The sequence below is a fragment of the Agelaius phoeniceus genome, chromosome 3 (genome assembly GCF_051311805.1).
Source record: "Agelaius phoeniceus isolate bAgePho1 chromosome 3, bAgePho1.hap1, whole genome shotgun sequence".
In the NCBI taxonomy this organism is placed as follows: domain Eukaryota; kingdom Metazoa; phylum Chordata; class Aves; order Passeriformes; family Icteridae; genus Agelaius; species Agelaius phoeniceus.
In genome coordinates, this window is record NC_135267.1 from 111901379 (window position 1) to 111927579 (window position 26201).

Genomic DNA, 26201 nt, shown 5'->3' on the forward strand with positions numbered 1-26201 from the left:
TATTTCAAGACCGGAAGAGCCTCTCTCTTCAAATTCCAACCTCAGGAAGTCTGAAAGATGCCGGAGCGGCTGCTCTGGGAAGGGAAAAAAAAATCTCCTTTAGTCAACTGGAATGGCAGCCAGAGGTTGAGAAAGGCAAAGAGCCGAACTTAAACTTTTCCAGGGCTGGAAGGGAGAAACCAGCTCACCCTGGCCTCGGGAATTAGGAAAATGTTGTCAGTTTGGGATGGTGCCGCAAGGAAAAGCCTCCGGAGCGTGGTCCAGGCGCCCGTCTCCAGCTGTGTTATCCGGAGAAAGCAGCAGATGGAAACTATTCTGCCCTGTCAGGAGCTTGTCCTCTCCCAAATTCCTGGTGTTCAGCTCCCAGATTTTGTTATCATCCCCAAAATAGGGTCATGGCCTGTTGGAGGAGCATGTCCAGCCAGGCTGGGAAGCGGCAGGGAGAGGAGCAGCCGTGCTTCTAGAAAAGCATTTTCTCCTAATTTTTGGGGGTATTTTTGAAGCACTCTGGAGTTTTCCCTTCCCTCCCCCAGCACAACCCTGGGATACATTTCCCTGCCCAGCTCCACGTCCAGCCGGAGCTCCTGCCAATCCAAACATCCTCCATCCGCCGACAACAGCCCTGAATGTCCCTTCTTGTTCTGCTGGAGAGATCCAACCCCTTCCCAGGCTCCTATAGCCCCCAAAAAATCCAGGAGCTCGATCCCCTAGAGGAGACAGATCCATCTTGGGGAGTCTCTTTCCCCGGGACAAGGAGTGGGAATGGTTTTAGTGGGTGCAGCTCAGCAGGATGTAAGGGAGCGAGGGTTCCCAGGGGAAAGGATGCTCAGGGATGAGGATTCCCAGGGTGAGGATTCCTTGGGGGGAAGGATGCTGCAGGCTGAAAATGCTCAGGGATGAGGATGCTCTGGTGGGAATGAGCCCCCCGCTATCAGCCAGCCCCTCCCAAACAAAACAAAGCAGGAAAATAAAACCATGGATAATGGGTTCTTGCCCTCCCAGACCCCGATTCCCCTTGGACTGCTCCAGGTGAGCATTCCCCCCATCCACACATCCATCAGATGCTTCACTCCCGTGACATCCTTTACATCATCCTTTAATTGTACTAAATCCAGTGGGATGAGGGAACATGCAGAACATGCATAAGCAGGAGGGTGAATCCCTCTGGGAAAAGCCGAATCCCTGCTCTTCCCAGCGTTCCTATGCCAGGATGGAGGCTCTGACTGATGGAGCAGGGAATATTCCCACCTCCACATGCAGCTGAAGCTGTGCTGTGAGGAGGATCCATGGGGGATCCCCATTTGAGAGGTTCAAGGAGCAGGGATAGCCCTGGAATTCCTCCTTTGCCCCATTTGCCAAGGAGGGCACCCAGGTGGATGTTCATGGAGTGTTCCAGCCCTGATCAATCCCAGGGGATAGAGGCACCAGACCTCAATCCCTACAGGCTGCCAGGGGGATTCTCAGCATCCAGAGGGAAGTGGAGGAGTGTTTTTAGGGAGCAGGACTGAATGCAACAAGGGAGGGGAGCAGGAAAGGCCATGAGCCTCCCTCTTCCCACACACTTGGCTTCACTGCTTCCTAAAGGAAAAATCAGGAATTCAAAGGAAATCAGGGCTGTGGTTTCCATCTGCTGTTGCAGGACATCATCTCTCTGGAGCTGGGATGAGGATGGGGATGAGGATGAGCTTGTCCACCTCATTTGGTGGTGTAAATCCACATGGGAAGAAGAACTTTGGGACAGAGCAGGGGGAGGCCGGATGTCTGCAGAGCAGCTCCAGCCCGGACATTCCCTGTGAGCCATGGGATGCCGAGCAGGGAGCAGGATCCACCCCTAAAACTCATAAGCCGAGACAAAGAGAGTGATTTTGGACAGGTGCTTGGCCTGGAACGCCCGGTCCAGGTACTCGGCCATGTCCACGTCCACGTGGACGGTGCGGGGCCCGCGCAGGCTCTGCAGCAGCAGCAGCTCCCCGGTGTGCCGGTCCGAGCGCTGCACCACAAAGTGCCCGCGCTCGTTGCCGCCCGCGATGCCGAAGCGGAGGCTGTCGGGGCCCGGCCGGCCCGGAGCCGCCGCCGTGGCCATGCGGAACAGCGGCGCCGGGGTCTGCAGCTTGGAGGGAAGGGGCAGGTAGTGGAAGGAGATGGTTTTGGGCGCCTGGTGGCACGAGCGGCTCTCCATGGGGCACGGGTTGCGCTCGCACTGGCTGCGGAAGGAAAAGCAACGGGAGGTTTTTGGGGGGATGCGGCATCCGCGCACCCCGCCTCGTTGGATCCATAGGGATGCCATGCCGTGGGTTCTGTGCCCTGCACTTTCAAGGAGGAGGTTTTGGATTCTGTGCCCTGCATTTACAAGGGGAGGTTTTGGATTTTGTGCCCCGCACTTACAAGGGGGAGGTTTTGGATTTTGTGCCCCGCACTTTCAAGGGGAAGGTTTTGGATTCTGTGCCCCGCATTTACAAGGGGAGGTTTTGGATTCTGTGCCCCTCACTTACAAGGGGGAGGTTTTGGATTCTGTGCCCCACACTTACAAGGGAGAGGTTTTGACGTAGGAGATGTTGCCGGCAGCCGGGGGACACTGGGGGGTGACACACTGGAACCCCCCCCCGGTGTTGATGCAGGTGCTCCCGCTTGTGCAGTTATCCTGGGATAGGGAGCACTCGTCAATATCTGGAAAACAAGGAGGGGGAAGCAGCGTCAGGGCCTGGAAGCCTCCAACTGAGCTCACTTTTCCATCAGAAAATAGGCTAAACCACAGGTTACACACAATCCAAACAATATGGGAGTATCCCAGAATTCCATCCCCGCTCCCCAAGCTCTGCCCCAGGCCAGCATGGGTTAAGAGCAGCCCTCTGCCAGCAGGAAGGCAGCTGTTTTTCCAAACTTTCTGCTTGATTGTTTGGAAACACCGTCCCTTTTTATTTACTGAACACCCGTGGGATGCCTGGCAGGAGCTGGAATGCAGAGGATTTGCTGGGAGTGAGATGCCATGGAACACAGGAAAAACAGGGAGGAATGGGGAAATAGGGATTTTCTCACCCTGAACTGCAGCAGTCAACACTTCAGGGCACAAAAAATTCCCTGTTTTTCAAGAGGCTTTTGGCGGTTTTGGCCTCCCACCATTCCCACCCACTGCCTTCCACCTGCACCCCAATTCCCTCAGATTGGGAGAGATGCTGCCACTCTCTGAACTGATCATGGAATTCTGGAGGGTTTAACATTACTTTTGGCTCTTCCCAGCAATTCTCTGCTCCAAGAACATCCCCCACAGCCACAGTGGGGTCATCTTCAAGGAGGTGCAGACCCAAAGTGTTGCTCCATCATCCAGAGAGGTAAAGGAGGGGGAGAGGGAAAGGGAGAGGAGGAGAGGGAGAGGAGCAGCCATGCTTCCAGAGAAGCATTTTATTTTCATTTTTAGGGATCCTTTTGAAGCACTCTGGTAGAGTTTTCCCTTCTCCAGCACAACCCCGGGATTCATTTCCCCACCCAGCTCCGCATCCAGCTGGAATTCCTGCCAATCCAAACATCCTCCATCCGCTGCCATCCTGCAAAGCATCCCTCCATCATCCCCCTCCCCTCTACACCAGCCTTTCCCTCGGATATGGAGAAAAAAGTGGAGGGAAATGGCAGAGCACTTGGGACCAAGTAGATTCCAGCTTCCTCACCTTCGCAGCTCTTGCCATCGCCCAGCAGGACGTATCCGGCGGGGCAGGAGCAGCGGAAGGAGCCGGGAATGTTGACACAGGCGTGGGCACAGAGCCGGGGTCCCCCTTGCTGCCGGTACACCTCGCACTCGTTGAGATCTGCGGAGACAGGGATTCACCAAGATCTCACTCCATCCTCCTGGGAAAGCCCAGCGAGCGAGCGAGGGCTGGAGGAGCGGGCACGAGGTGGGTTGGGAAGGGGCCGAGGGCAGATTCCAGGGAATGGGAGCACAGCTTGAGGGCTGTGACCAGCGGTGTCCCGCAGAGGGCGACACTGGGCCCGGTTTGAGCTCAGCCATCCATGGATGGAGGGCTTGGAGCCTCCTGAAGGAGCTTGGAGCAGCCGCCGATCGCTGGAGATATTCCAGAACCAGCTGGGCACAATGCCGTGCTGTGTGCTCTGGGATGGTGGGGCTGAGCCGCTGTGGTCCCTTCCAGTGTGACTCCGTGACCCTGCAGCCCTCCTGCATCCCGGCTCACCCTGGCAGATCCCGTTGGAAGCTGTGCCGCTCATGTGGAAGCCGGGATCACAGCTGCACTGCTGGGTCTGGGCGATCTGGGCACAGCGGGGCTGCCGGCTGAAGGCCGGGTCATCCGTCACGCTCCACGTGGGAGGAGCTGCGGGAAAACAGCGGGATGGGCAGTTGGGATGAGTTGGGGGATGAAATACTCCCATTTATCCCCCAGCAAGGGTCACCCACCAGTCTGAGCCTGGTACTGGCAGGTGGTTCCGGTCCACTGCGGGGGACAGAGGCATTTGAAGTGGTTGAGACCCTCCAGGCACGTCCCACCATTCTGGCAGGGGCTGCTCGAGCACTCTCTGATCTCTGCGGGAAGAGCAGGCACGTTCCACGTTATCTCCTTTTGGGAAGCAAGGCTCAGGAATGCTGTACACACCGGGATGCTTTGGCACCCTACACCAGGCACGTCATAGCCATGATACCGTTTCCCCTCATCTCTCCTGCTGAGCTGCTCCAGCTGTAATTCCCAGATTTCCTTAAGACAGAGAAACCCCAAAACCATGGGAGCTGCAGCATCCCTGGAACTCTGAGGGGCAGCTGCGATCCCTCCCCTCCTTGAGCGACCCGATATCCCCCCATGTTTATATAAATCCACTTTTCCAAAGGACATTCCAGGGCAGGAAATGAGCAGTACCTGCACAGAGGGCCTCCTGCCCCGTCCAGCTGCCGTTGGCCTGGCATATCCGTGTGCTGGAGCCCAGGAGCTGGAATCCTGGGTCGCAGGCAAAGTGAACCTCGTGATCCACCAAATATTTGGTGCCAAACTTCCTCCCATCCGCAGGGGCTTGGAGGGCAGGACAGGCAGCTGCGAGACCATGGAAATGGGATGAGTTTGGAGAGGTGCCTATCCTTCCAAGCCACCCTTTACCTGCGATTTCCCCGGAATGCTGTCCCAGGGACTCACCGGCGGGCGGCTCCGGGGCGGCCTTGGCCAGGGAGGCATGGATGGTGCTCAGGCGGCTCCTGACAGCGCGCAGCCCCTCGGAGAACCGCGTCTCCTGCCCCTTCAGCAGCTGCTGCATCTGCCGGATGGCAGCCAGGAGCTGCTGCCTGCTGAGGCAGCTCTGCGGGACACAGGGATAGGGACAGGGATGGGGACCTCCCTGTGCTGCCACTCCTCCCAGGAGCCAACCTGCTGCCCTTGGGAGGAGGCTGGCGCAGGAGCTCCGCAGCATCTGATGTTCCCTGAGCGCCCTGACTTTGTATTTTCCCCTGCATTTACCCAGATCCAGGAGTTTTTTCCACCTAGGCCTGCGCTCCAGGCAGGGCTGGGATCGCTTTGTGGGAGAGATGCTATAACTCATGTTTCATCCTGCAGGAGCTCCAGCCCTGTCCCACTTCCACATGACAAAAGAAGAGGAAAACAGCTGTCTTGTGAGCTCTGCCGGGGCCAGGAACGCTGGTGGGACTCCTGCCTGCAAACCGATCGCTCCCACGGGACTGACTCATGCCGGAGACGGGCATCGTTATTATGGGATTCCTGCGGAATTGACTTGAAACCGAGGAAAAAGAGCAAAGCCGTTCCCAGAGCTCAGAAATCTGGGGAGTGCAGTGAGGAGAGAGCGCACAGGGACTGGCCTGGGGGCTATGGAATTCCAGGAAAGCGAGCGGAGGTGGTGGGCTCTGTCCCACCTGGTCGAAGGGATTTCTTCCCTCCTTTCCATAACCGCACTGTGGAAAGATTCCCATTTCCAAAGAGCTGCTGAGGGTTGGGAGAGGACAAACACAGCAGCCCAAGCAATGCACTCGGTGTCCTCTGCTTTCCCGGGAGCGGCTTCGGGGGTCCCGGGCTGCCGGGGGGGATGAGCCGGGCTGTGCTGGCAGCTCTGGGATACCCCGAGCCCAGAGGAAGGGAGGCAAAAGCAAATAGATGCTGGCGCGTCGCTGGCTTTAATAAACAGCTCTTTGTTAGGGCTGGGTTTAACTCCGAGAGCCAGCGCGAGCTCCGGCGGGATGCTGAGCCTTCGCAAAGCTGGAAAATCCCCCCCCCCCTCCAAAAGCCCCGAACGGGGATTCTTTGCTCGGGGACAGCTTCAGGTGTAGGGTAAGAAGTGCGAAAAGAGCCCAGAAGAAGCCGCGCGCGCTTTAAGCGCGGCTCATGTGCAGTTTAAGCGCGGGTTGGGGCTTTGCCCACCTGTTTGCCGGGGCAGGAGCGCGGGCAGCGCTGCGGGGCTGTCGGGGCGCACGGCAGCGGGGAGCGAGCGGGAAGCGGAGAGGAGCCCCCCAAAGCCCCTCCCGGGGTCCCGGTCCCCCCTCACCTGGGCGGCCGGCGCGGCCGGGAGCGGCAGCAGCAGCGGCAGCAGCAGCAGCAGCAGCGGCGGGAGGCGGCCCCGCGCCCCCCGCGGCCCCGCCATGGTGCGGTGCGGCCCCGCCGCTCTCCGGGACCGGCTGCCCCGCGCTCTCCCCGCCCCGCCCGCGCCGCCCCCGCGCTGCCCCGTGCAGGGGACGCGGCGCTTCCCCGCCCCGGCGCCGGGCCGGCCCCGCGCATCCCCCGGGACACCGGCCGGGCTCCGAGGGCATCCATCCCCCGAGACACCGGCCGGGCTCCGAGGGCACCCATCCCCTGAGACACCGGCCGGGCTCCGAGGGCATCCATCCCCCGAGACACCGGCCGGGCTCCGAGGGCATCCATCCCCCGAGACACCGGCCGGGCTCCGAGGGCATCCATCCCCCGGGACATCAGCGGGGCTCCGTGGGCATCCATCCCCCGAGACACCGGCCGGGCTCCGAGGGCATCCATCCCCCGGGACACCGGCCGGGCTCCGAGGGCATCCATCCCCCGGGACACCGGCCGGGCTCCGTGGGCATCCATCCCCCGGGACATCAGCGGGGCTCCGAGGGCACCCATCCCCCGGGACACCGGCCGGGCTCCGAGGGCATCCATCCCCCGAGACACCGGCCGGGCTCCGAGGGCATCCATCCCCCGGGACATCGGCGGGGCTCCATGGGCATCCATCCCCCGGGACACCGGCCGGGCTCCAAGGGCATCCATCCCCAGCGGCTGGGGTGCCAGAGGGTGGCTTTTCCCCCAGCAAAGCTGTTTCTGGTGCTGCCGGGACGAGCGGGCACCGTGCCGGAGCCCCTGTCAGCCCCCCCCGCTCCGGCGGGGCCGGGACCACCCGTGCCGGGCAGGGAAAGCCTTTCCCAGCCCTGCAGCCCCTCCTCAGCTCGGCACCCCGTTTTCCAGCTCCTGCACCCCATCTCAGTCACTGCATCCCTTTCCCCAGTCCCAAAATGCCTTCCCCCTCCTGCAACCCCCTGCCCCCAGCTCGGTACCCCCATTTCCAGCCCAGTCTCCCCCAAGGAGAGGCAAAAGGTGCTGGGTCCGGTTCTGGTTGCTGCCGAGCAGCTCCAGCTATGGAAGCAGCAGAATTCCCCCCAAAAGGAGAAGGGTCAGCAGGGAAGGGCCAGGCCGTGTCCAGGGGGCTCCAGCTCAGGCTCCTGTTTCCCTGGTGCTGCAGCAGGAGCAATGGTTCCTTAGCATGTGGAACCCATCAGGGAGAAGGGAATGTGGGAGCACCCGCTGTTCCCATTGGGGCTCCCGTTGCTGTTTTCCACGGGGATCTCTTGCAGTGTGAAATCCCCCAGCAGGCTGTAGAGGTGGAGCACTCATCATCCAGGGGGATGCCCATCCCACAAACCTTAACACAGGATGGAAAAGGGGGAAAACACCAGGCCCTGCAAGGACAGCTGCCCCCTCAGCACCATCCACCCCACCCTGCCCTGCTCCTTCTGGAGAAGATGAATAATTACAGCAAAATAATTCCACTGTTAATTCCAAACCCCTGGGACTTCAGCCCAGGAAAAAGCTCCTGGGGAGAGCCAGCCTCCACCAGGCAAACCGTGCAGGAGATAATAAATAAAAGAGATGACTGTTTATTAAAATATTCCCTCTGTGTCCTTGCCATGGTGCCGCTCACACCATTCCCAGCGGCCCTTCCGAGTCCTCCCCGCAGCTCCCGGCGCGCGGCCGCTCCGACGCCGGCAAAGTGCTGGCCTGGCTCCATCGGCTCCCCGGCTCCAAGGCCTGGCAGGGCAGCAGGGGCACGTAGGGCTCCTCCACGGGGCCAGCCAGCTGCTCCTCCACAATGTACCTGCTGTCCCACAGCTCGCTGGGATGCACATCCACAGCCACCAGCGCCCCCTCCGCGCCGGGGGAGCCGGGCTCCGACGCCTCCCCAGCGTCCAAATCCGAGTCTGCTTGCGGGAAGCCGGAATCCTGCGTGGAGTCCGGGCTCTGCTCGGGAAGGCCGGTGTTGATGTAGATGATGTCCCTGCACGCCTTGGAGCTGGGCAGGTTTTCCAGCAGCTTCTCCAGCTGGACTTTGAGCTGGGAGAAGGTGGGGCGAGTGGCAGGGTCGGCTCTCCAGCACTCAGACATTATTTCATACCTAGAAATTGGGAGAGGAGAGTGGTTAACAGAGGATCCCAGCATCCCAGAATGGTTTGGTTTGGAAGGGACCTTAAAGCTCATCCAGTCCCACCCTGCAGGCATGGGCAGGGGCACCTTCCACCACCCCAGGTAGCTCCAAGCTGTCCTTGAACACTTTCAGGGATGGAGCAGCCACAGCTTCTCTGGGCACCCTGCACTTCTCTGCATTAGGGGAGGTATGGGGGTTAATTCCCAGTTTCCCTCCAAGCTGGGCAAGCCTTGAAATTCCCATTAAATCAAAGTGAAACCAACTCCCTCTGCTTAGGCTGTTTCCCAAGGGCATGGATTTATCAGCCCAAGCTGTTGTTAGAAATGTGAGAAGTCTCTTCCAGTGCAGCCCTGGGATCTGTTCCCTGGGAACATCCCAGCTCTGTGTGTGGGATGCCCAGTCCTTCCCTTGGCAGGTGCCTGCTCCCGGGCTGGATGTCAGGGAGCCCTGGAAGCTCCCAGCATGTCCCTGCCAGCCTCTCTGCCCTCCAGCAGGCTGGATTCTTAGAGGTTCCTGCACTGCTTCCTTCAGGAACAGGGAGTGGAGAGGAGCCTTTTAGGAAATGTACCACTCTGTTTATCCAGTTGAGATTCAAAGCTCTCAGCCATGGGGGGTTAAACATTCTCAGCTCTAACAGCACTGGAGAAAAACTCAGGAAAGAAGCTTGGGAGAAAGGCCTTTCTGAGCTGAGCTGCTCAGAAATCCAAAGGTTTGTGCATTTTCCATCTTCCCTTTCCAGGGGGACACAGATTTATAGATTTGAGGCAATGAAGGGACCTAGAGGGAGTTTTGTGGAACAAAGAGGAGCATCACCAGCCAGGACCTTTTTGGCCAAATCAAAAAATAAAGAAATAAAAATACTAAAAAGTCCAAGCACTGACTGTTCCTGGTGACCTTGCCAGCCCTACAAACCCATTACTTCCCCTGAGGATATTTGTTGGGATTTTTGCCTGCAGTTCAGCAGATGCTGGCACACGCTCTGCTCCAGGATCTGGCTTTCCTTAGGCACGTTGTGCAAACATTAAGGGGTTTGTTCCTAGGAAAATCCATTTTCCCAGCTGGCATCCCAGGACTCACAGCTCATCCAGGCAATCCTCGGGCTTCTTCAGGCGCTGCCCATGGAAGAGGTACTCGTAGATTTCGTGGTTCTGCACCCCTGGGTACGGCGTCATCCCGCGCGTGGCAATCTCCCACATGGTGACGCCAAATGCCCACTGCCAGCACAAAGGGAAAAGGCCAGGGCTGAAGGGACACTTCCAGGAGGAATGAATGGAATGAACCTTTTCATGGGGAAAGGTCACTGCCTGGCATCCAAGGGACAACGGGCAGAGCTGTGGTGCTCCCAAAACTGGGAATGACCAGGATGGAGGTGAGGGGCCCACCCAAGGAACTGACTGCGCCAGCAGCAGAAGGGCTCCGGCAGCCTCCTGCACTTCCAGGGAATGACACCAACAGGAGCACGGCGTGGCTGAGCCCAGGGGACTGTCCCTCCAGGCACAGGGACCTACCACGTCGCTCTTGGTGGTGTAGACACGGTCAGCCAGGGACTCGAGGGCGATCCACTTGACGGGCATCTTGGCGATGCGGCCCTGCCGGTAGTAATCCCCGCTGTAGATCTTCTTGGAGAGCCCGAAGTCTGCCACGCACACCGTCATGTCATCCCGCAGCCTGGGGCAAAACAGGGATCAGGACAGCCTCAGCGCTGAGCTCTGGGTCTCAGAACCAATGGAACTTTTGTGGAAAGGAGCAGAGCTGTGCTGTAAATCCACAGGGCTCATCCCGCGGGATGGAGCAGAGGAAAACACTCACATGCAGTTTCGAGCTGCCAAGTCCCTGTGGAGGAAGTTCCGACTGCTCAGGTATTCCATGCCCAGGGCGATGTCCACCATGAACTTCACCAGGGTCTGCAGGGGTACAAACTGGGGAGGGAAGGTGGAGGTTACACAGTGTTGATCCAAAAGGCTTCCCTATCCAGGGCTGCCATCCCAATGGATGAGCCCATGGCAGCAGACGAGCTCTCATCCCTCAGACCCTACCATTCATTGACCCATGAGCCTGCAGGAGCTGCAGTGGGGGATTCCCTTCCCACCTTGATCCCACCCCACTCCTCTGCTCCTGGTGCTCCCTACCTGGGGGGCCATTTCCAGCCGGGAGCGGAGCAGGAAGCTGTGCAGGTCTCCGTACTTCATGAACGGCAGGATCACCATGGGCTTGGGCACCTGCAGGGAGCTCAGCTCGATGCACACCCCTGGGAAACATGGACAACTCACACAGTGCCCTGGGAAAAGGGATCCAGGTCCACCCAAATCCCAGCTGGAGGGTGGGAAGGGACAGCCCATACCGAGGAGCTTGATGACATTGGGATGGTCGAAGTCCTTCATGCACGCTGCCTCACTGAGGAACTCTTCAATCTCCCTTTGGGAAAAGTTATCCACTGGGAAGCAGAGAGAAAGAAAGAGCTTTAAAACCCCAAAATAGTGCCAGGATGCTGTTCCTGAGAGAGGTACTGGGAATGCTGGTATCCAGTGGGCAGAGAGACAACTTACACTTCATGGTCTTCACAGCCACCTTCTGTGGGGGCCCTTCAGGCTGGCTGAGCCGTCCCTCCATCACGGATCCAAACTCCCCTGCACCACAGGAAAGAAGGAATCCCTTTATCCAAAGCAGCACCTTTCAGGACATCGCCAGATCCCTAAGACCTGGAATGCTCCAAGATGGAGCCAAAAGGCTCGTTCCTCATCAGTGACAGAAGGAGGACAAGCTGGGCTCACGGAAGGTTCCCTGCCTGTGGCAGGAGGTTGGAATGAGATGGGCTTTACTCACCCTCTCCCAGGACCTTTCCCAGGCTCAGGGCGTTTCTGTCCACAACAACATCCTGCAGCTTCTGCTGCAGCTCCCTGCTGACACCCAGGCTTCCCACTGCAAGAGAGGGGGACAGGAGGAGCTCAGGCACCTCCCACCTGCTGCCATTTCCCCCTCCAGCTCCTTCCAGAGGGACAAAAACGTATCCTTACGGGTCAGTTCCACAGCTCTCCGGCAGTAGGACTTCTTGGCTGTGTAGTTCACTACCAGCTCCGAGTCGTTCCTGCTGAAAGCATTCCTAAGGGAACACAAACACATCTGCTGTGGCTGCTTCACCTGGACGAAGGAATGAACATGGCAGGGGAAGGAGCCCAGGGGATGCATAGGAAAAGGGGAAATGCATGTTCCATTTCCTTTTTCCTGGATCAGCACCATTGCCTGCAACGTCTGAGCAAAACAACAGCTCCACAAACACCACTGAACCATCAAGGAGTGAGTCACAGAGCTTTTGGGGAGGAAATAGGATACTCATTTCCTACTCAAGGAGCAGGAATGCTGCTGGAGCCCTGCAAAGTCCAGCTTTGGGAAACAAAACCAGGGCAGGATGCTCCAGAAGTGGGAAAGCAGGGAAAGAGTGACAATAACCAGTTAGGAAAGGGATCCTTACTCGGTACCAGTTCCCAAACTGGGAGCACGGGGCAGTTAAACAGCACTTGGGAAGTCACGAGGGTGAGTGAGGAGTGTTGGGCTATTGCAGGAGAAAACAGCCCTTTGTCTGTGTTTTTAAACAATGCTGGGCCATTGAACCCGGGCGTGGGATGAGGCAGGAGGGTTTCTCTAGGACATGGGATGTGATGGAATCATGGAGTTGAAAGGAACCCACAAGGATCATCCAGTCCAGCTCCTGGCCCTGCACAGACACCTCAACAATCCCACCCAGTGCATCCCTGGGAGCATTGTCCAAATGCTCCTGGAGCTCTGGCAGCCTTGGAGCTGTGACCATTCCCTGGGGAGCCTGTTCAGTTCCTTCCGGGGGAAGGATCTTTTCCTAAAATCCAGCCTAACCTCTCCTGATACAGCTCCAGCCACTCCCTTGGGTCCGGGTCACCCTCTGGTGCCCAGTGACACCCTCTGCTCTCTCATTTCCGTGACAAAACACGTCCCCCACCAAGTTGCACAAGTTCACTTCCCTTTGAAAATAGGAATAGTGAGCAAAAGGTGAACTGCTGAGCTAAGGAAGGGAGGGGAAGGAAAAACCCACTTAAAAATGGGATAAAAAAATGTCATTTGTGGCAACAACATCACTCCTGGAGACAGAATTCTCGCCCCCAAATCCAGCACGGGCTGCTGGCCCCCCATCCCTTTGGAGCCACCCTGTTTTCCATCCCCTTACCCATATTTTGTCTCCACACATCGTTTGTGGATGACCACGGACAAGCAGAGGATGACTCCGACGGCAATTGTCCCGCAGATAAATCCCAGGACTACGACAAAGGAGTCGGCATTCCCGGAGGCTGGAGTCGAAGAGGGGGCTGAGGTTATTAATCCTAAGAAAATATCCTGTTAATGGAGCCGGTGAAAGAGTCAGCCTGCAGCACCTGGGGCTCGGGGCAGGGCTTCCCTGGGGTTTTCAGCAGGGCCCAGAGGGTTACACGGGAATAAGGAAAAAAGGGAATGAGGAGTGAGGCTGCCCTGCTCCCAGATCAGGATCCTTGGCTGACAGGGAAAGCATCTGAAGGAGTGATGCCAAACGGCCTCATGGAAAGCACACCCTGGGCTATTCCCAGCATCCAGCCCTGCACCTCCTTACCACTGGCAGGGATGAAGACCTCCATGGGAAGGCTGAAAGGTCCCACTCCCCCCTTGGTGACAGCAGCCACACGGATGGAGAAGGTGGCGTTGGTGGCCACCACGGGCAGCACGGCCACGCTGCCGTTCAGCCGGACCTCGTCGGACACGATCTGCTGGAGAGAGGAAGGGAAGGAAATCCTGGGCTGGGGAAGGCAGGGAAACCTGGGGATTTACTGAGAACTGTCCCCTTGGCAACCTCGGGAGCTGCTTTGCTCTCCCAGCTCAGAGGAAGTGCAGCACCCGGCTATTTAGAGAGAAGAATGGCCCTGTGTGCAAGGGCCGGATGGGATCGGGAGCGGAGCTGAGCAGCGCTTCCCGTTCAATCCGAGCATTCCTGGCCCTCTCTGCTTCACAACAGCAGCAGCCAGAGCCAGAAAAGAGGCAGGGAAGGAGCTGGCAAGGAATGGAATGGAAAGGCTCTGGTGACATGGATTGCGACCCTCAGCCTTCGTTGTGGCCAGTTTGGCCACTGGAGCCCTGTGAGCACCCACAGGATCCGTGCACTCCTGGTAGGATTGTCCAAGTGCTCTGGAAGTAGATCCTAGGTCCAAAAACCTCTCCTTCTGTGGCTTTTGTGTCCAGCTAATTACAGTCCCACGTATTTTATGCATATTTTTATGTAGATTTTTATGTATTTCCTTGACTGGTCCCATGGCTTAGTAAAAACATAGGAAAACTAAAACTAAAAACTAGCATGGCTTAGTAAAAACATAGGAGCCTTTCCCTGCAAATTCCATCCTTTCCTGGTCATTTCCAGCTGAGAAAGTGCTGCTGCTGCTCCCTGCCGATTTCCAACTGCAAAACATCTGCCCAGCTGCAGCCAAAACATCTGGCAGGCTACTGTGCCCAGCAGTGCCTGGCTCCTTCCTGAACATTCCCACAAAAAAAAAGCAGGAGCTGAGGGGGATCAGTGGGCCAGGAGAGGGAATGGAGCTGAGAGGGATCAGTGGGCGAGGAAATGGAGCTGAGAGGGATCAGTGGGGGAGGAAATGGAATGGAGCTAAGGGGGATCAGTGGGGGAGGAAATGGAGCTAAGGGGGATCAGTGGGGGAGGAAATGGAGCTAAGGGGGATCAGTGGGTGAGGAGAGAGATGGGGAGAGGGATTCAGAGCTTCTCATAGGAAACCAGTTTCTGTTCCCTGTCCCAAAAAAGCCACGGGAACAGATGTGAAACACCCATGCCCTGGGAATGCGTGGGCACCTACTGGCACTGACAGGAGCTGGGACCTGTTGTCACCTCTGCTCCCACATTCCTGCCTTCCTCCTCCTGGTATCCACATGGGATCCTTTCCCTACCACCAGCCTGAAACTGGGATCTTTCCCTGTCCTAAAAGGCTCTGCTGTATCATCTGAGGACAAGCCCAGACTGTGAGCACAAAGCAGGGCTGACCTGCCAAATTTAATGGGATTTTATGAGTTTTGTGGTAGTTGAGGAATTTCTTCCCGTCCCAACTCAGGCAGCCTTGGCTCCAACAAGGACTGCTAGTTAAGGAGGAAAATAAACCAACTTTTGGGAATTTTCTGGTCGTTGAGAGGCCTGCAGGTGGCCCTGTGTCACCAAAATCCAGCTTCTTCCTGACTTCATCCTGCAAAAACTGGTGGTTATTTTGGGGCAGTCCAGATTTAGCCTGTGCAGGGCCACAACTCAGGGACTTTAGTTCATGGAATCAATCACACAGAATCATTTAGGTTGGAAAAGACCTCCGAGATTATCGAGTCCAACCTTAGAAGGAGCTTTCTGAGGAGTCAGAACTCCAGTCTCGTGTCTCACACTCATGGAAAAATTGAGAACTGGAAAAAATTTCACTCCATAAGCTGGAAAAATGGACAAAAATTAACAAACAACAACAGCAACAATAAATCTCTCAGGGCTTAAAGGGCAAGGCCTGGGTTTGGCCTTTTGCTGGAGAGAGACAGCTCCTGTCAGCACTTTTTTTCCGAGTCACAAGACCATGGTTTTGTTTCCCTGGCTTCATTCAGGCTGGATCTATACGGGGGAGCAAAAGGGGAACGGAAAGTGCAGCATCTGACAAAAAAAGGGGATGAGTCACTGTTTCCAGCTGGGGTCACTCTGCCAGCCTGGCACAGAGGAACCCAAACCACAGCTGGATCCATTCCTGCTGTTATCCATAGGCTCTGGATGGGATCTTTTGCCCAGAGCCCGGGCCAACCTTGCCCTAGCAAATTCCTGCAGCTGCTTCCCAAATCCTAGAAAAGGCAAGCAGGGTGTGCCAGGTGATTTCATGCACTCTCAGAGAGGCCTTTGGGCCAAAGAGTTCCTCGAGCTCTGAAATTCTGTGCTGTGGGGCTAAGGAAGGGAAAAATCCCATCTGAGTAAGGAACAGCTCAAAATTCAGGGAATGCAAGGCCAGGAGTGGTTTGAAGCCCACATGAAAGCCCAAGACAGCAAAGAAATGAACTCCAAAAGAATCTGTGGAAGCACCAAAACCCATCTGGACATCCCTGCTGGGATTTTTCCAGGATTTTAGCCATTCTTCCCCATTTCCTGGTGACTCACCATGCCCTCGGAGTTGTGCCACCTGTACCAGATGAGGTAGCCCTGGAGCTCCCCATGGATCCTCTCCAGGGGTGGCTTCACCCAGTGGATCTCCAGCAAGGAGCTGGATTTGTTGAAGGACACCGAGATGTTCAGCGGTGGCGTGGTTGGAGCTGTGGGAATCAATGGGAAAGGAGGTGAGGAAAGCTGGGAGAACTGGGAGAATGGGTGCAGAGATGTGGGAATCAATGGAAAAGGAGGTGAGGGAAGCTGGGAGAAGGGGTGCAGAGATGTGGGAATCAATGGGAAAGGAGCTCAGGGAAGCTGGAGGAATGGGTGCAGAGATGTGGGAATCAATGGGAAAAGGAGCTGAGGGAAGCTGGGAAAACTGGGAGAAGGGGTGCAGAGATGTGGGAATCAATGGGAAAGGAGGTGAGGGAAGCTGGGAGAAGGGGTGCAGGGATGTGGGAATCAATGGGAAAGGAGGTGAGGGAAGCTGGGAGAAGGGGTGCAGAGATGTGGGAATCAATGGGAAAGGAGGTGAGGGAAGCTGGGAGAAGGGGTGCAGGGATGTGGGAATCAATGGGAAAGGAGCTCAGGGAAGCTGGGAGAAGAGATGCAGGGATGTGGGAATCTGATGGAAAACGAGCTGGAGCTCAACCATAAAGCCCATGAAAAAGGGGGAAGTTTCCTTTCCCACCCTGGGAGCAACCAGGACTCCAGAGGTGCCTCTCACCCAGAGGGATTGAGGCAGGGAAACCCTTCTCAGTCCTCACTCCCTGTTTCCTACCTCCCTCCGTGGTGCTGGCTGTTATCCAGGAGCTAAATGCCGACCAGCCAACCTCATTCCCGCAGGAAACGCGGATGTTGTACTCTTCCATGGGCTCCAGCTGCTGGATGTGATACACGTGGGGAGGCACCGAGGTGTGGAAGGCCTGGAGGGAGACGTTGCCTCTTGGAACAACTTCCCTGACCTTTAATTGGAAAATCAGTCCACAAACAGGGATTAGTCAGCAACAACCTGCAGGGAGAGATGTTGGAAAACAGGATCCAGAGCCCTGCCTCCCATTTGAACTCTGCAGGGGAAAGCTCCTGCAGGGAAAGCTCATGGCAGGACATTCACAGGGCACAGGGAGAGGGCTCCAGCACGTGTGGAGCTGGGAACATTACAGGGATGTTGGGAAGGAGGGAGGGATGATTTGCTGTTTCTTGTGGCATGGAGCAGAAGGAGCCCTGAATAAAATAACCAGGCAGCACATCCCAAGTAAACAAAATAAAGCTCCTTTTTTGTGCAGCACATCATTGGAAAACAGGATTTGTCTCCTTGGGATGTAACGGGACTAATCCCAATCCTTGTCGCATTTAGCAGCATGGATGAATTCAACATCCCAAAAACAAGTCCTGCTTTTCACAGAAAGACAAATTTATGGACATGGAGCCCTTATGGAGCGGCCCAAAGAGCCACTGCAGCTTTCTAGGAAACATCTCATTTTATGGGAAGCACTTCCTGGATTGGGACAGAGGGGGGGAAAGAGGGAAGAGCAAGAACAAGAACAAGGAGAACCCAGCCCATGTGCCCAGGGCTGTGCACTCCTCTGAGAAACCTCCATCTGTGATTTTGGGGTGGCAGGACACCTATCCTTGTGCTCAGTCAAAAGAGCCTCCCATGGTATCCCAGGATGGTCTCAGCATCTGTTTTACAGGCAAAATATAAAGGAACAGCCCTCATCCTCAGGTTTTCATGGAGAAATTCACAGAAATGCTCCAAGTAGTTCTCTGGAAGACTCTGCAAGCCTGGGCTTGCTGCAGCCACACACCTGTCCTGGTCACACACTTCCCAGCCAAGCAGCATTCCCAAAGTCAGGATTTGGAGGGGCAGGTTTCCCTCAGCTTCCCATTCCTTACAAATAACGGGAAGGAGCTGAGGGGTTGCCTGTCTCCTGAAAAAGTCAGGGAATGCCACCTCCATCCCCAAGCTGTCACAAGATGCTCTGAGCAAGGTGAGCAGCGACCAGAGGAACACACACAACGCTTCCAGGACCAGACATCCTGAGCATCCAGCCCAATCCTCAATTGTCTGAGAATAACCCATCAAATCCATGGATTCTGGGAGGAAATCCAGGATGTTTGCAAACTGCAACAGTTGGAGCTGGCAGGTGGGCCAGCTGCAGCCCTCGGGAATGAGTCACTGGCTCGGTGGGCCCAGGGACTATCCAAGGGGACAGCAGCAAAAGGGCTGAGTCACTGCTGTGTTTTTGCCAGAAGCCCTCTCCTGTTTTCCACTTTCAAAGGCTATTTCCTACAGACAGACCATGAATGTTAAGTCATAGGAAATTCCTTGGCTCTCCACCCAAGCTTCCCAAGCTCTGGCTGGAAGGCAGCAGCAGGACATGGTGCTAATATTAGCCCTGGTACCTTTCTTCCCCGAAATTCCTTTCACTTTTACCTGGCTTCAAAGGTCTCCTCTCTCCACGTGTTATCCCAGCTGGAGTGGAGATTTTCCAGGATAAAAATCATATCCATGAGACAGCAAGATGGGCTTGGACTGGCAAAGCCAGCCACGTGCAGCAGGTGGAAAATGCCTGCAGGCTCTACCCATGGAGGTGGTGTTCCCTGAGTTCTCCAGGAACACAGGTGATCCCTCAGCTCCTTCCCAGGAGTGGGGAGCTGAGGGAAATCTGCCCCTCCAAATCCTGACTTTGGGAATGCTGCTTGGTTGGGAAAGGTTTGACCAGGGCCATAAAACACATGACAACCTGACTGTGTTGCCCAATGGAAAGGGGTTCCAAGAGAGCTGGAGAGGGACTGAGGACAAGGGCATGGAGTGGCAGGACAAGGGAGAATGACTTCCCACTGCCAGAGGGCAGGGATAGATGGGATATTGGGAAGAAAATGTTTTCTGTGAGGCCATGGCACAAGCTACCCAGAGAGGCTGTGGCTGTCCCATCCCTGGAAGTTCCCAAGGCCAGGTTGGAGCAACCTGGGGTAGTGGAAGGTGTTGGAAGGGAGTTGGAACTGGATGATCTTTAAGATCCTTCCAACCCAAACCATTCCAGGATTCCGTGAAATCTGTGCAGCTCATGCCAAACACCACCAGCTTCCACCTGCCTCAGAGCATCCATGTGGGGGAGTTGCAGGGATATGGGAATTCTGGATGTTTACCTGGACACTGCAGTTGTTCAAGGCAGAGAAGGCATCAAAGCCTGGCACCCAGGATATCCTGATTCCACGGGCTGTCCTGTTGAGGACCTGCACACTGACGGGAGCTGATGGAATTCCTGCAGGGAGAAGCCAAGGGCAGTCAGTCAGCTGGAAGCCTAAACACAAACCTGGCACGGTGGCTTTTCCCTGGAGCTCCCAGGGCTCAGTGTGTGACCCCACATCCGAATTCTGCGGATGTGCCGGACCACCGGATAGGGAAGAACAAAAATGTCACTTTCAGAACTATTTTGGCAATTTCTATATTTGTGACCACTCTGGGGAGCTTAAAGACCATGACCTATTTCAGGGAACACCCTCCTTACATTGCTGGAGCGGCTCCCATCAGGAATGTCAGCAATTTCCACTGTTTCCTATGGAAAATTCCTATGGAGCACCGCCCTGGTTATGAAGGAAGGAAAGGAGCGATGCAGCCCTTCCGAATCCTGCTTTGAAGCTGACAGTTTTGCTTTCAAATTTAGATTTTGGTGCTCCCTCCCCCATCCCAGTGCTGGGATGACCAAGCCAGGATGACCACATTACAATCAGATCCCGCTGGATTTTAATTACAGGATTGAAGGGATCTCCCTCAGCTTGTGAAGGATGGGTGCTGGGATGTGTGGGACACAGGGGTTTAACAGGGAATGGGAGCTGACCTTTGATGTTGACCTGGCCCGGGCTGGATGCAGTCAGGCCTTTGCTGTTGTGGGCCTCACAGCTGAACAGCGTCGGCTTGATGAGTCCTGCCAGGAAAACACAGCTCCATTCCCTGGATATCCCAAAACCATCCCAACCCCACCACCAAACACTCGAGGTTTCCTTTCTTAGCCCGTTTTCACTTCCCTCTGTGACACTTTTGGTGCCAGTGCCCGGGGGTGACCCCAGGCTCCAGCTGCCCCACTCCCACAGCAGGGGCACACGCGTGCCATCCCTGCGGGACCCGGCGCGGACAGGACGTTCCTACGGAGCCCTTGCACAAGCTCCTGAGCAAGGGGTTGCTTTCCCTCCAAAAGGGGAAAGGCAGAAAGCAGAAGAGCCCCTGCCACGGCCTGGTCAGATGATTTAGTGCTGGTCAAGGATTGCTCAAATCCTCCAGCTGATGGCAGGGAAGGACCGCTGGAAATACCCGAGGGCAGATTCTCCCGGCCTGGGTGAGGTGACCCCGGGCTCGGGACGCCTGTCCCATGCCAAGGTGGACGTGGGGAGTGCTGGCTCATCCCAGCAGTGCCTCAGGGTGCCAGGGCTCCTGGGCCAGGAGAAGCTCTGCTCCAATGACCCATCCTAGCGGGTGCCAGGCGGATGTGAGGACATCCAAGAGGAATGAGTCACTTCTTCCGGCTTTCACTGCCCTTTAAAGGCCACCTGCCGCTGGAAGCCAAGACCAGGCAATTATAGCCCAGCTCTTAATTAACCATCAGCCTCCTCCTCTCCTCGTGAGCAAAGCAAGAAATACCCCATCTTTTGCCTCTGCAGCAAACCAGAGTGGGGGTTTATGGGACACCAAGGATTTTTCTCCCTGAGTCACAGCAGCTGTCATGGACACACAACACAGGGGGGCATCCCAAACTCTTCCAGGGACACAAAGTGGGGACCAGAATTCCAGCAGCCCAGGAGAGCAGCCAGGTTCCTGTTGGCACAGCCAGAGGCTGGCGGAAAAATCTGCTGCTTGCTCAGGAAAGAGTCGGCAGAGTATCCTGCCTCTTTCAAGGAAGGGATTTCTGGTAGCAGCCAGAGGGGGCCAGATGGGGCTTCCTGCCCCAGAGGGGCCCCAGGACTGTGCATGGCACGGGAACAGCCCCTCCTGGCAGGGAGCAGCTCTGGGACAGCACTAGGCACATTCCCAGCTGTGGTGTCCCACAGCAGGGACACTCCATGGCAGGGACACTCCCAGCTCACCTGGCACAGTCAGGACCGACGGGGAGATGTAGGGTTTCTGGTTGACCTGGATGTTGTTCTGGAACCAGTAGATCTCCACAGGCTCTGGAGGCCCCACAGCGTGGCACGTCAGGTTGAAGGAGCTGTTCCTGGTGACATTCAGCTGCTCGGGCTGATGGATGAAGTGTGGGAGACCTGGAGGGACACAGGGAAGCAAAGGATTCCCCATTTCTGGCTCCCAGCTCCTGGTCACTCAGCCAGGACACAACCCCACAGCTGCTCCAGCTCACCTTCCAGCAGCACCAGGATGGGATCAGACACCACCTCCACGCCGGAGATGTTGAGTTTGCAGACGTAGGAGCCGTTATCGGAGCGCTGGGCGCCGAGGATGCTGCCGGACAGGAGGGACACCACCTCAGGCCTTGTGGCTTCCCATCGTCCCTGGGAGCCAGCCCTCAGGGCACCCCTCATCCCCACCTGCTCTGAAAGGCCAGCAGCACTCACCTGAAGGTGGAGGTCATGTCCACCTTCTCCTCATCGGGGATCTCAAAGTGGCTGCTGGCGATGCGATCCAGCACGTGCAGCTCCCTCCCGTCCTTCCAGAGGGAAATTCCCGGGGCATCGGCCCGGAGCAGCTCCTGAGGCACTCGGATGGAGCAGTTGAAGGTGACGTCCTTGTGCTCGTTGATGACCACGCGTGGCACCGTGGGGTTGAACCTGAGCTGTCCAACGGAGCTGCCTGGGGGCTCCTCCGTGGTGCTCCAGAGCAGGCTCCGCTGGGAACGCCGGGAATGCGCCAACAGGGACGGCCTCACGCCTCCTTCTCCGTCAGCCTCCTCTGCAAGGGGACACTTGAGGTTTGTCACCACCACCAGAAAGTTTGGGAGACCTCGCGGCAAAACAACCCCACTGCTTCCAAGAATAATTAAAGGCAGCTCGTTTCCATTTCCTAAAATGTTGTCCCAGGATTCTGTACAGGTAGCAGCCCTAAAAAAAGTCCTTTTTAAAACAAACAGGAGCAGCCCAAGCTAAAGAAAACACTCAGCCACGTTTCTTTGGGAAGGGGAGAGGCAGGAGCTATTCCTGCTGCATTACACCCCCGGGACTGGAACATAAAAGGATCCCTGGGCAGCAGGAATTTGGGACTTTACGGGACTTTGGGACTTTACTCCAGCAAACCCCTTGCGGGGCCTCATCTGAAGCATTTTCAGCTGGGGCAGAGGAAGAGCTCCCGGCTGGAATTTTGCTGATTTTAGGCTCTGCCAGGAGCCTGTCCCTTCCCAGGACAGGGAGACTGGGACATGCTCTGAGTCAACTTTCGCTAAGTGCCTCCACTCACTGCCTTTCCCAGGAAAAGAGCTGCAGACAGATGAAGAAATGCCTTCGGACAGCGTATAGGAGCCAGCTGCTGTTCAGTGTTGCTCTCCCAGGGTCTTCTCCCACATTTTTTTTCCCAAGGGAAAGCTCTTTTTGAGGACTTCATACCCCCACTTCCAAGTCAGCAAATGTCATTTTCCCCCTCCCTCCCAGCACTTCCCACCCAGCCATGGCTGAGATAAAGAGCAGCTCCACTTCAAGCAATTCCCTTCCAAAAATGTGTGTATTTTTGAGATCAGATCTAGGGGATCCACCACGTGGAGGCTGGCTTTCCTGGACCATTTCTGAGCTTCCTGAGGCTTTCCCAGCCATCAGCAATCCCGTGCCGAGTGGTAAATCTCCCTTTCAGCAAGCAAAGGCATTGTGCCAGACAGGAATTTCAACTAAATTAATTCCCTTTACCAAGAAAGAAAAGCCAAACAACCACTCACAGTTTAAAAGATAAAGAAAGCACAGTTCTTATTGAACCTGAGCTCAGCTGAGTTTGTTTTTGGGCAGGTTTTAGCCCTCAAACATCAAACAACAAGTTTTTAAAGCTACGTCATCACTGTTGTGAGTAATGGGGCACGAGCCTGGTGTGTTTTTCCCAGAGCCAAGAAACACAGCCCAATTTTGAGGTTGGATATATCCCTTTGCTAAATCTCTTCCTATTTTTAACCCTCAAGAAATGCTGCTTGAGGACAGAATGCCAGCAGGGTTTTTCAGTCTAGAGGGAAGGGGGAGGCTCTCCCTGCCTCTCCCGCAGCACAATGGGTTTCCCTTTCAGAAAAAAAAAAACCAAAACAACAAAACAAAAAGAGCTGCAGCTTTTCCAACCTGCGTCCCTGAGCCTCCCAAAGCAACACAGACAGAGCCCATGTGACTGCTGCAAAGCTGCAGGGACAGCCATGGATGTGCAGCCACGTCTCCAGAGCTCCCAAAGGATCTGCCAAATGCAAACAAGCAGCGACCCCAAATTCCCTTCCCTCCCCTGCTCCTCCCAGAGGTCACTCAGGCTGGAGCTGCTCCCTGCCTGGCACAATCCAGGCTCCAACTGCTTTTTTCAGGCTCCATTTGAAGGGGTCTGGCTCTGGCCAGAGCAGCTCCCCCGGCACAGACCCCTTGCTGGGGAGGACATGGATTTGTGCTGTGTCCTGGGATGCTTTCTGCTTCCCTGGGCTGCCTCAAGCTTAAAGGCAAAGAGCAAGGAGGATCTCAGCCTTGTTTTCACACTAATTAAGTGGGAAGAGGTGTTTGCTGGCCGGGGAATGAAATACTTTCCTCTCTGACTCATGAGAGTACAGGAATTCCTCATCTCCAGCACCGCCTTTGGGTACCCCAGAAGTTTGGGATGGGGATATCCTCCCAGCAGTTTGGAAGGGACTCGCCCTGTGTGGCAGGACAGCTCTTCCTTGAGTCCAGAGCAGTTAGGCTGGCTCTAAAATCCCAGGCTAAAGCCAGGGAGCTGCAAGCCTGACGTGCCTCTGTGGGTGCAGGAGCAGCTCCCGTCCTAACCACAGCCAGGCCTGAGGCAAAATCCGGCGTGGAAATTAAACCACTTGCAAGGGCACTGCTGCTCTCCTGGAACACCTGGAACTGCAGCAAAACTCCAGGGCCAACAGAGGCAGATCTTGCTGCACAGGTCCTGAGTGCCTTTCTCCCTGGATGGGAGAAATTTTCCTGCACAAATTTTAGCAGGAAAATCGGGCGGAACCACGACTGAAACAAGGTCTTTTCTGCAGTCATGATGCATCCAGGTCTGCCAAAACACTGGCTGCATCCCCAGCCCTGGAATTCCCACTGCTGGGAGTAATTCACCTGCTGACAGGAGCTTCTGCTCACTGAGCAGGAGGAATGAGGAGCCCCTGCCCGTGGGGTATCCAGCCTCCCATCCCCTGGGAGCTGCGGTAGACCTGGAAGTGTCAGGTTAACGTTGCACTCGATGATCTTTTCCAAGCCAAACAATTCTATTATTGTAAGAAATTAATTTTCCCCGGGGCCACACCTGAATCCAAAGAAATCTTCCTTATTCAAACACCTTTTGTGCAAACCAGCCCAGGATTCCCGGTTCCATCCACAGAGAGTCCCCCTCACTGCAGGCTCCTGCTGTGACAATCAGGACTTTAACTCCTCCCTGCCCAAAGCAAACACTCACATTCCTTTCTTCCCTGCTAAATTCCATCAGCACAGAGACTCTTGAGACCCCCCAGCAGCCCTGAGGTCCCGCAGCAGCTCCCAAAGGTCGGGCAGCCCTGATCACAGGATTTTTGAAAGTCCAAAAATTATTTTATCTCCTCATTTCTTTCTGCAACTGGAGTTGAAAAGCCACCAAGCTGCCTGCACTACAAAGCACCACAAACCGTGGTGATTCCCGAGGATTTTTCTCAGCATCGCTACGTAGCTGGCTCATGACTAATGGGGCAAATGCCACACCGATCTGCCACAATTTGTGGTCCCTGCTTGTCGTGGTATCCCCGGCAAGCAGAGGCACATCAGGCAGTGAAGTACCGGGGCAGGACCACGCTGCGGAGGCAGAGCTTTGTCCTGGGACAGCCAGACTGTGTCCCAGGACATCCAAATCACGTCCCAGAAGAGCCAGACCCTGTGCTCCAGGGCAACAAAATCCCGTGTAGCAGGACAGCCAAACCGTGGGTCCGAGGACAGACAAACCATGTGTCCCGGGACAGACAGACCGTGGGTCCGAGGACAGACAAACCATGTGTCCTGGGACAGCCAGTTCCTGCGTCCTGGCACAGCCAAACCGCGTGTCCCGGGACAGCCGGACCCTGTGTCGCAGGACAGCCACACTGCGCGTCCCGGGACAGCCAAACCCCGTGTACCCGAGCAGCCAGACCCGCTGCGGGTTGCGATGCGGCCAGAATCCCCTCGGGCCATCCCTGAGCAGCTTCTCCCCGGGACCCACCGGGCGCCCGTGCTGCCCCCGCCACAGCCCGGCCCGGAGCAGCCCCCGCGGGGAAAGCGCTCCCCGGCCAAGCTCCGCTCGCCGCCCCCGTCCCGGGGCCGTCCCCGGTTCCCTCCGTGCCCGCTGCGGACTCACCGGCCCCTCCGCGGGGCGGGCGCAGGGCCGCCAGCAGCGCCCAGAGCAGCGCCCAGAGCAGCGCCCAGCGCCCGCCGCCCATCGCCCGCCGGCACCGCCAGCGCCGCCGCCGCGCTCCGCCACCGCCACCGGCACCGCTCCGCCACCGACACCAGCGCCGCTCCGCCGCCGGCACCGCTCCGCCGCCGGGAACAAGGCTGGCAGCGGCAGCGCTCCGCCACCGGCACCAGGCAGGACTGGCAGCGGCCCCGGGAACGGGACGCGCTCGCTCCGCCGCTCCGCCGCGCTCGGGGGCCGCCGGCGCCGCCGCTCCGCCCCGGGCCTGCCCCGGCCCGCCTCCCGGCGGGGGAGGGAGCGGGCAGCACCGGCGCTGCCGGGCCGAGAGCGCTCCCCCAGGACTGCGGGGCCAGCGCTGAGCCCTGTCCCCAAGGGCCGCACGGCTCTTGCACCCCTCCGCGGTGGGGAGTCACCAGTTCCCTGCGCAGCTGGGCCAGTTCTTTCTGGACAGTCTGGACAGTCCTTTCTGTGAAGGAACTTTCCCAATGTCCAACCTAAACCTCTCCTGCCACAGCTTGAGGCAGACTCCTCTTGTCCTGTCACTTGTTACCTGGGAGCAGAGACCGACTCTCACCTGGCTACAACTTCCTCTGCCCCATCCCTGGCAGTGTCCAAGTTGGATGAAGCTTGGAGCAACTTGGGCTAGTGGAAGGTGTCCCTGCCCGTGGCAGGGAATGGGATGAGTTTTAAAGTCCTTCCAACCCAAAGCATCCCGTGATTCAGACACTTGTAGAGAGTGACAAGGTCCCCCCTGAACCTCCTTGTCTCCAAGCTAAGCCTCCCCAGCTCCCTCAGCTGCTCCTGGTGCTCCAGACCCTTCCCCACCTCCATTCCCATCTCTGGACACACTCCAGCTCCTCCAAG

At 56.7% G+C, this 26201-nt stretch overlaps 2 protein-coding genes across 5 annotated transcripts; both read right to left on the reverse strand.

Moving 5' to 3' along the window:
* Window positions 1-1080: 1080 nt before the first annotated feature.
* Window positions 1081-6639, reverse strand: FBLN7 (fibulin 7). Its single transcript, XM_054630203.2, has 8 exons — window positions 6481-6639; window positions 5127-5286; window positions 4857-5027; window positions 4403-4528; window positions 4182-4319; window positions 3663-3800; window positions 2529-2667; window positions 1081-2204 (listed from the first exon to the last, which is right to left on the reverse strand). Exons 1-8 carry the CDS (start codon window positions 6574-6576, stop codon window positions 1832-1834), a joined length of 1341 nt encoding a protein of 446 aa, XP_054486178.2. The 5' UTR covers window positions 6577-6639; the 3' UTR covers window positions 1081-1831.
* Window positions 6640-8082: 1443 nt separating this feature from the next.
* Window positions 8083-25646, reverse strand: MERTK (MER proto-oncogene, tyrosine kinase). 4 transcript variants are annotated; one of them, XM_077176195.1, is made up of 19 exons: window positions 25281-25646; window positions 21371-21704; window positions 21157-21257; window positions 20888-21061; window positions 19648-19734; window positions 18956-19071; window positions 16584-16767; window positions 15815-15966; window positions 13256-13409; window positions 12839-12959; window positions 11658-11743; window positions 11467-11562; window positions 11190-11270; window positions 10985-11077; window positions 10773-10891; window positions 10453-10562; window positions 10152-10311; window positions 9721-9857; window positions 8083-8613 (listed from the first exon to the last, which is right to left on the reverse strand). In XM_077176195.1, the coding sequence occupies exons 1-19, from the start codon at window positions 25360-25362 to the stop codon at window positions 8139-8141; spliced, it is 2862 nt and encodes a 953-aa protein (XP_077032310.1). In that variant the 5' UTR covers window positions 25363-25646; the 3' UTR covers window positions 8083-8138. The 4 variants fall into 4 exon arrangements, with proteins under 4 accessions (XP_077032310.1, XP_054485668.2, XP_077032311.1 ...); XM_054629693.2 differs by having other exon boundaries at window positions 12839-12992; window positions 13256-13406; window positions 25281-25645; XM_077176196.1 differs by having other exon boundaries at window positions 12839-12992; window positions 25281-25640.
* Window positions 25647-26201: the final 555 nt, after the last annotated feature.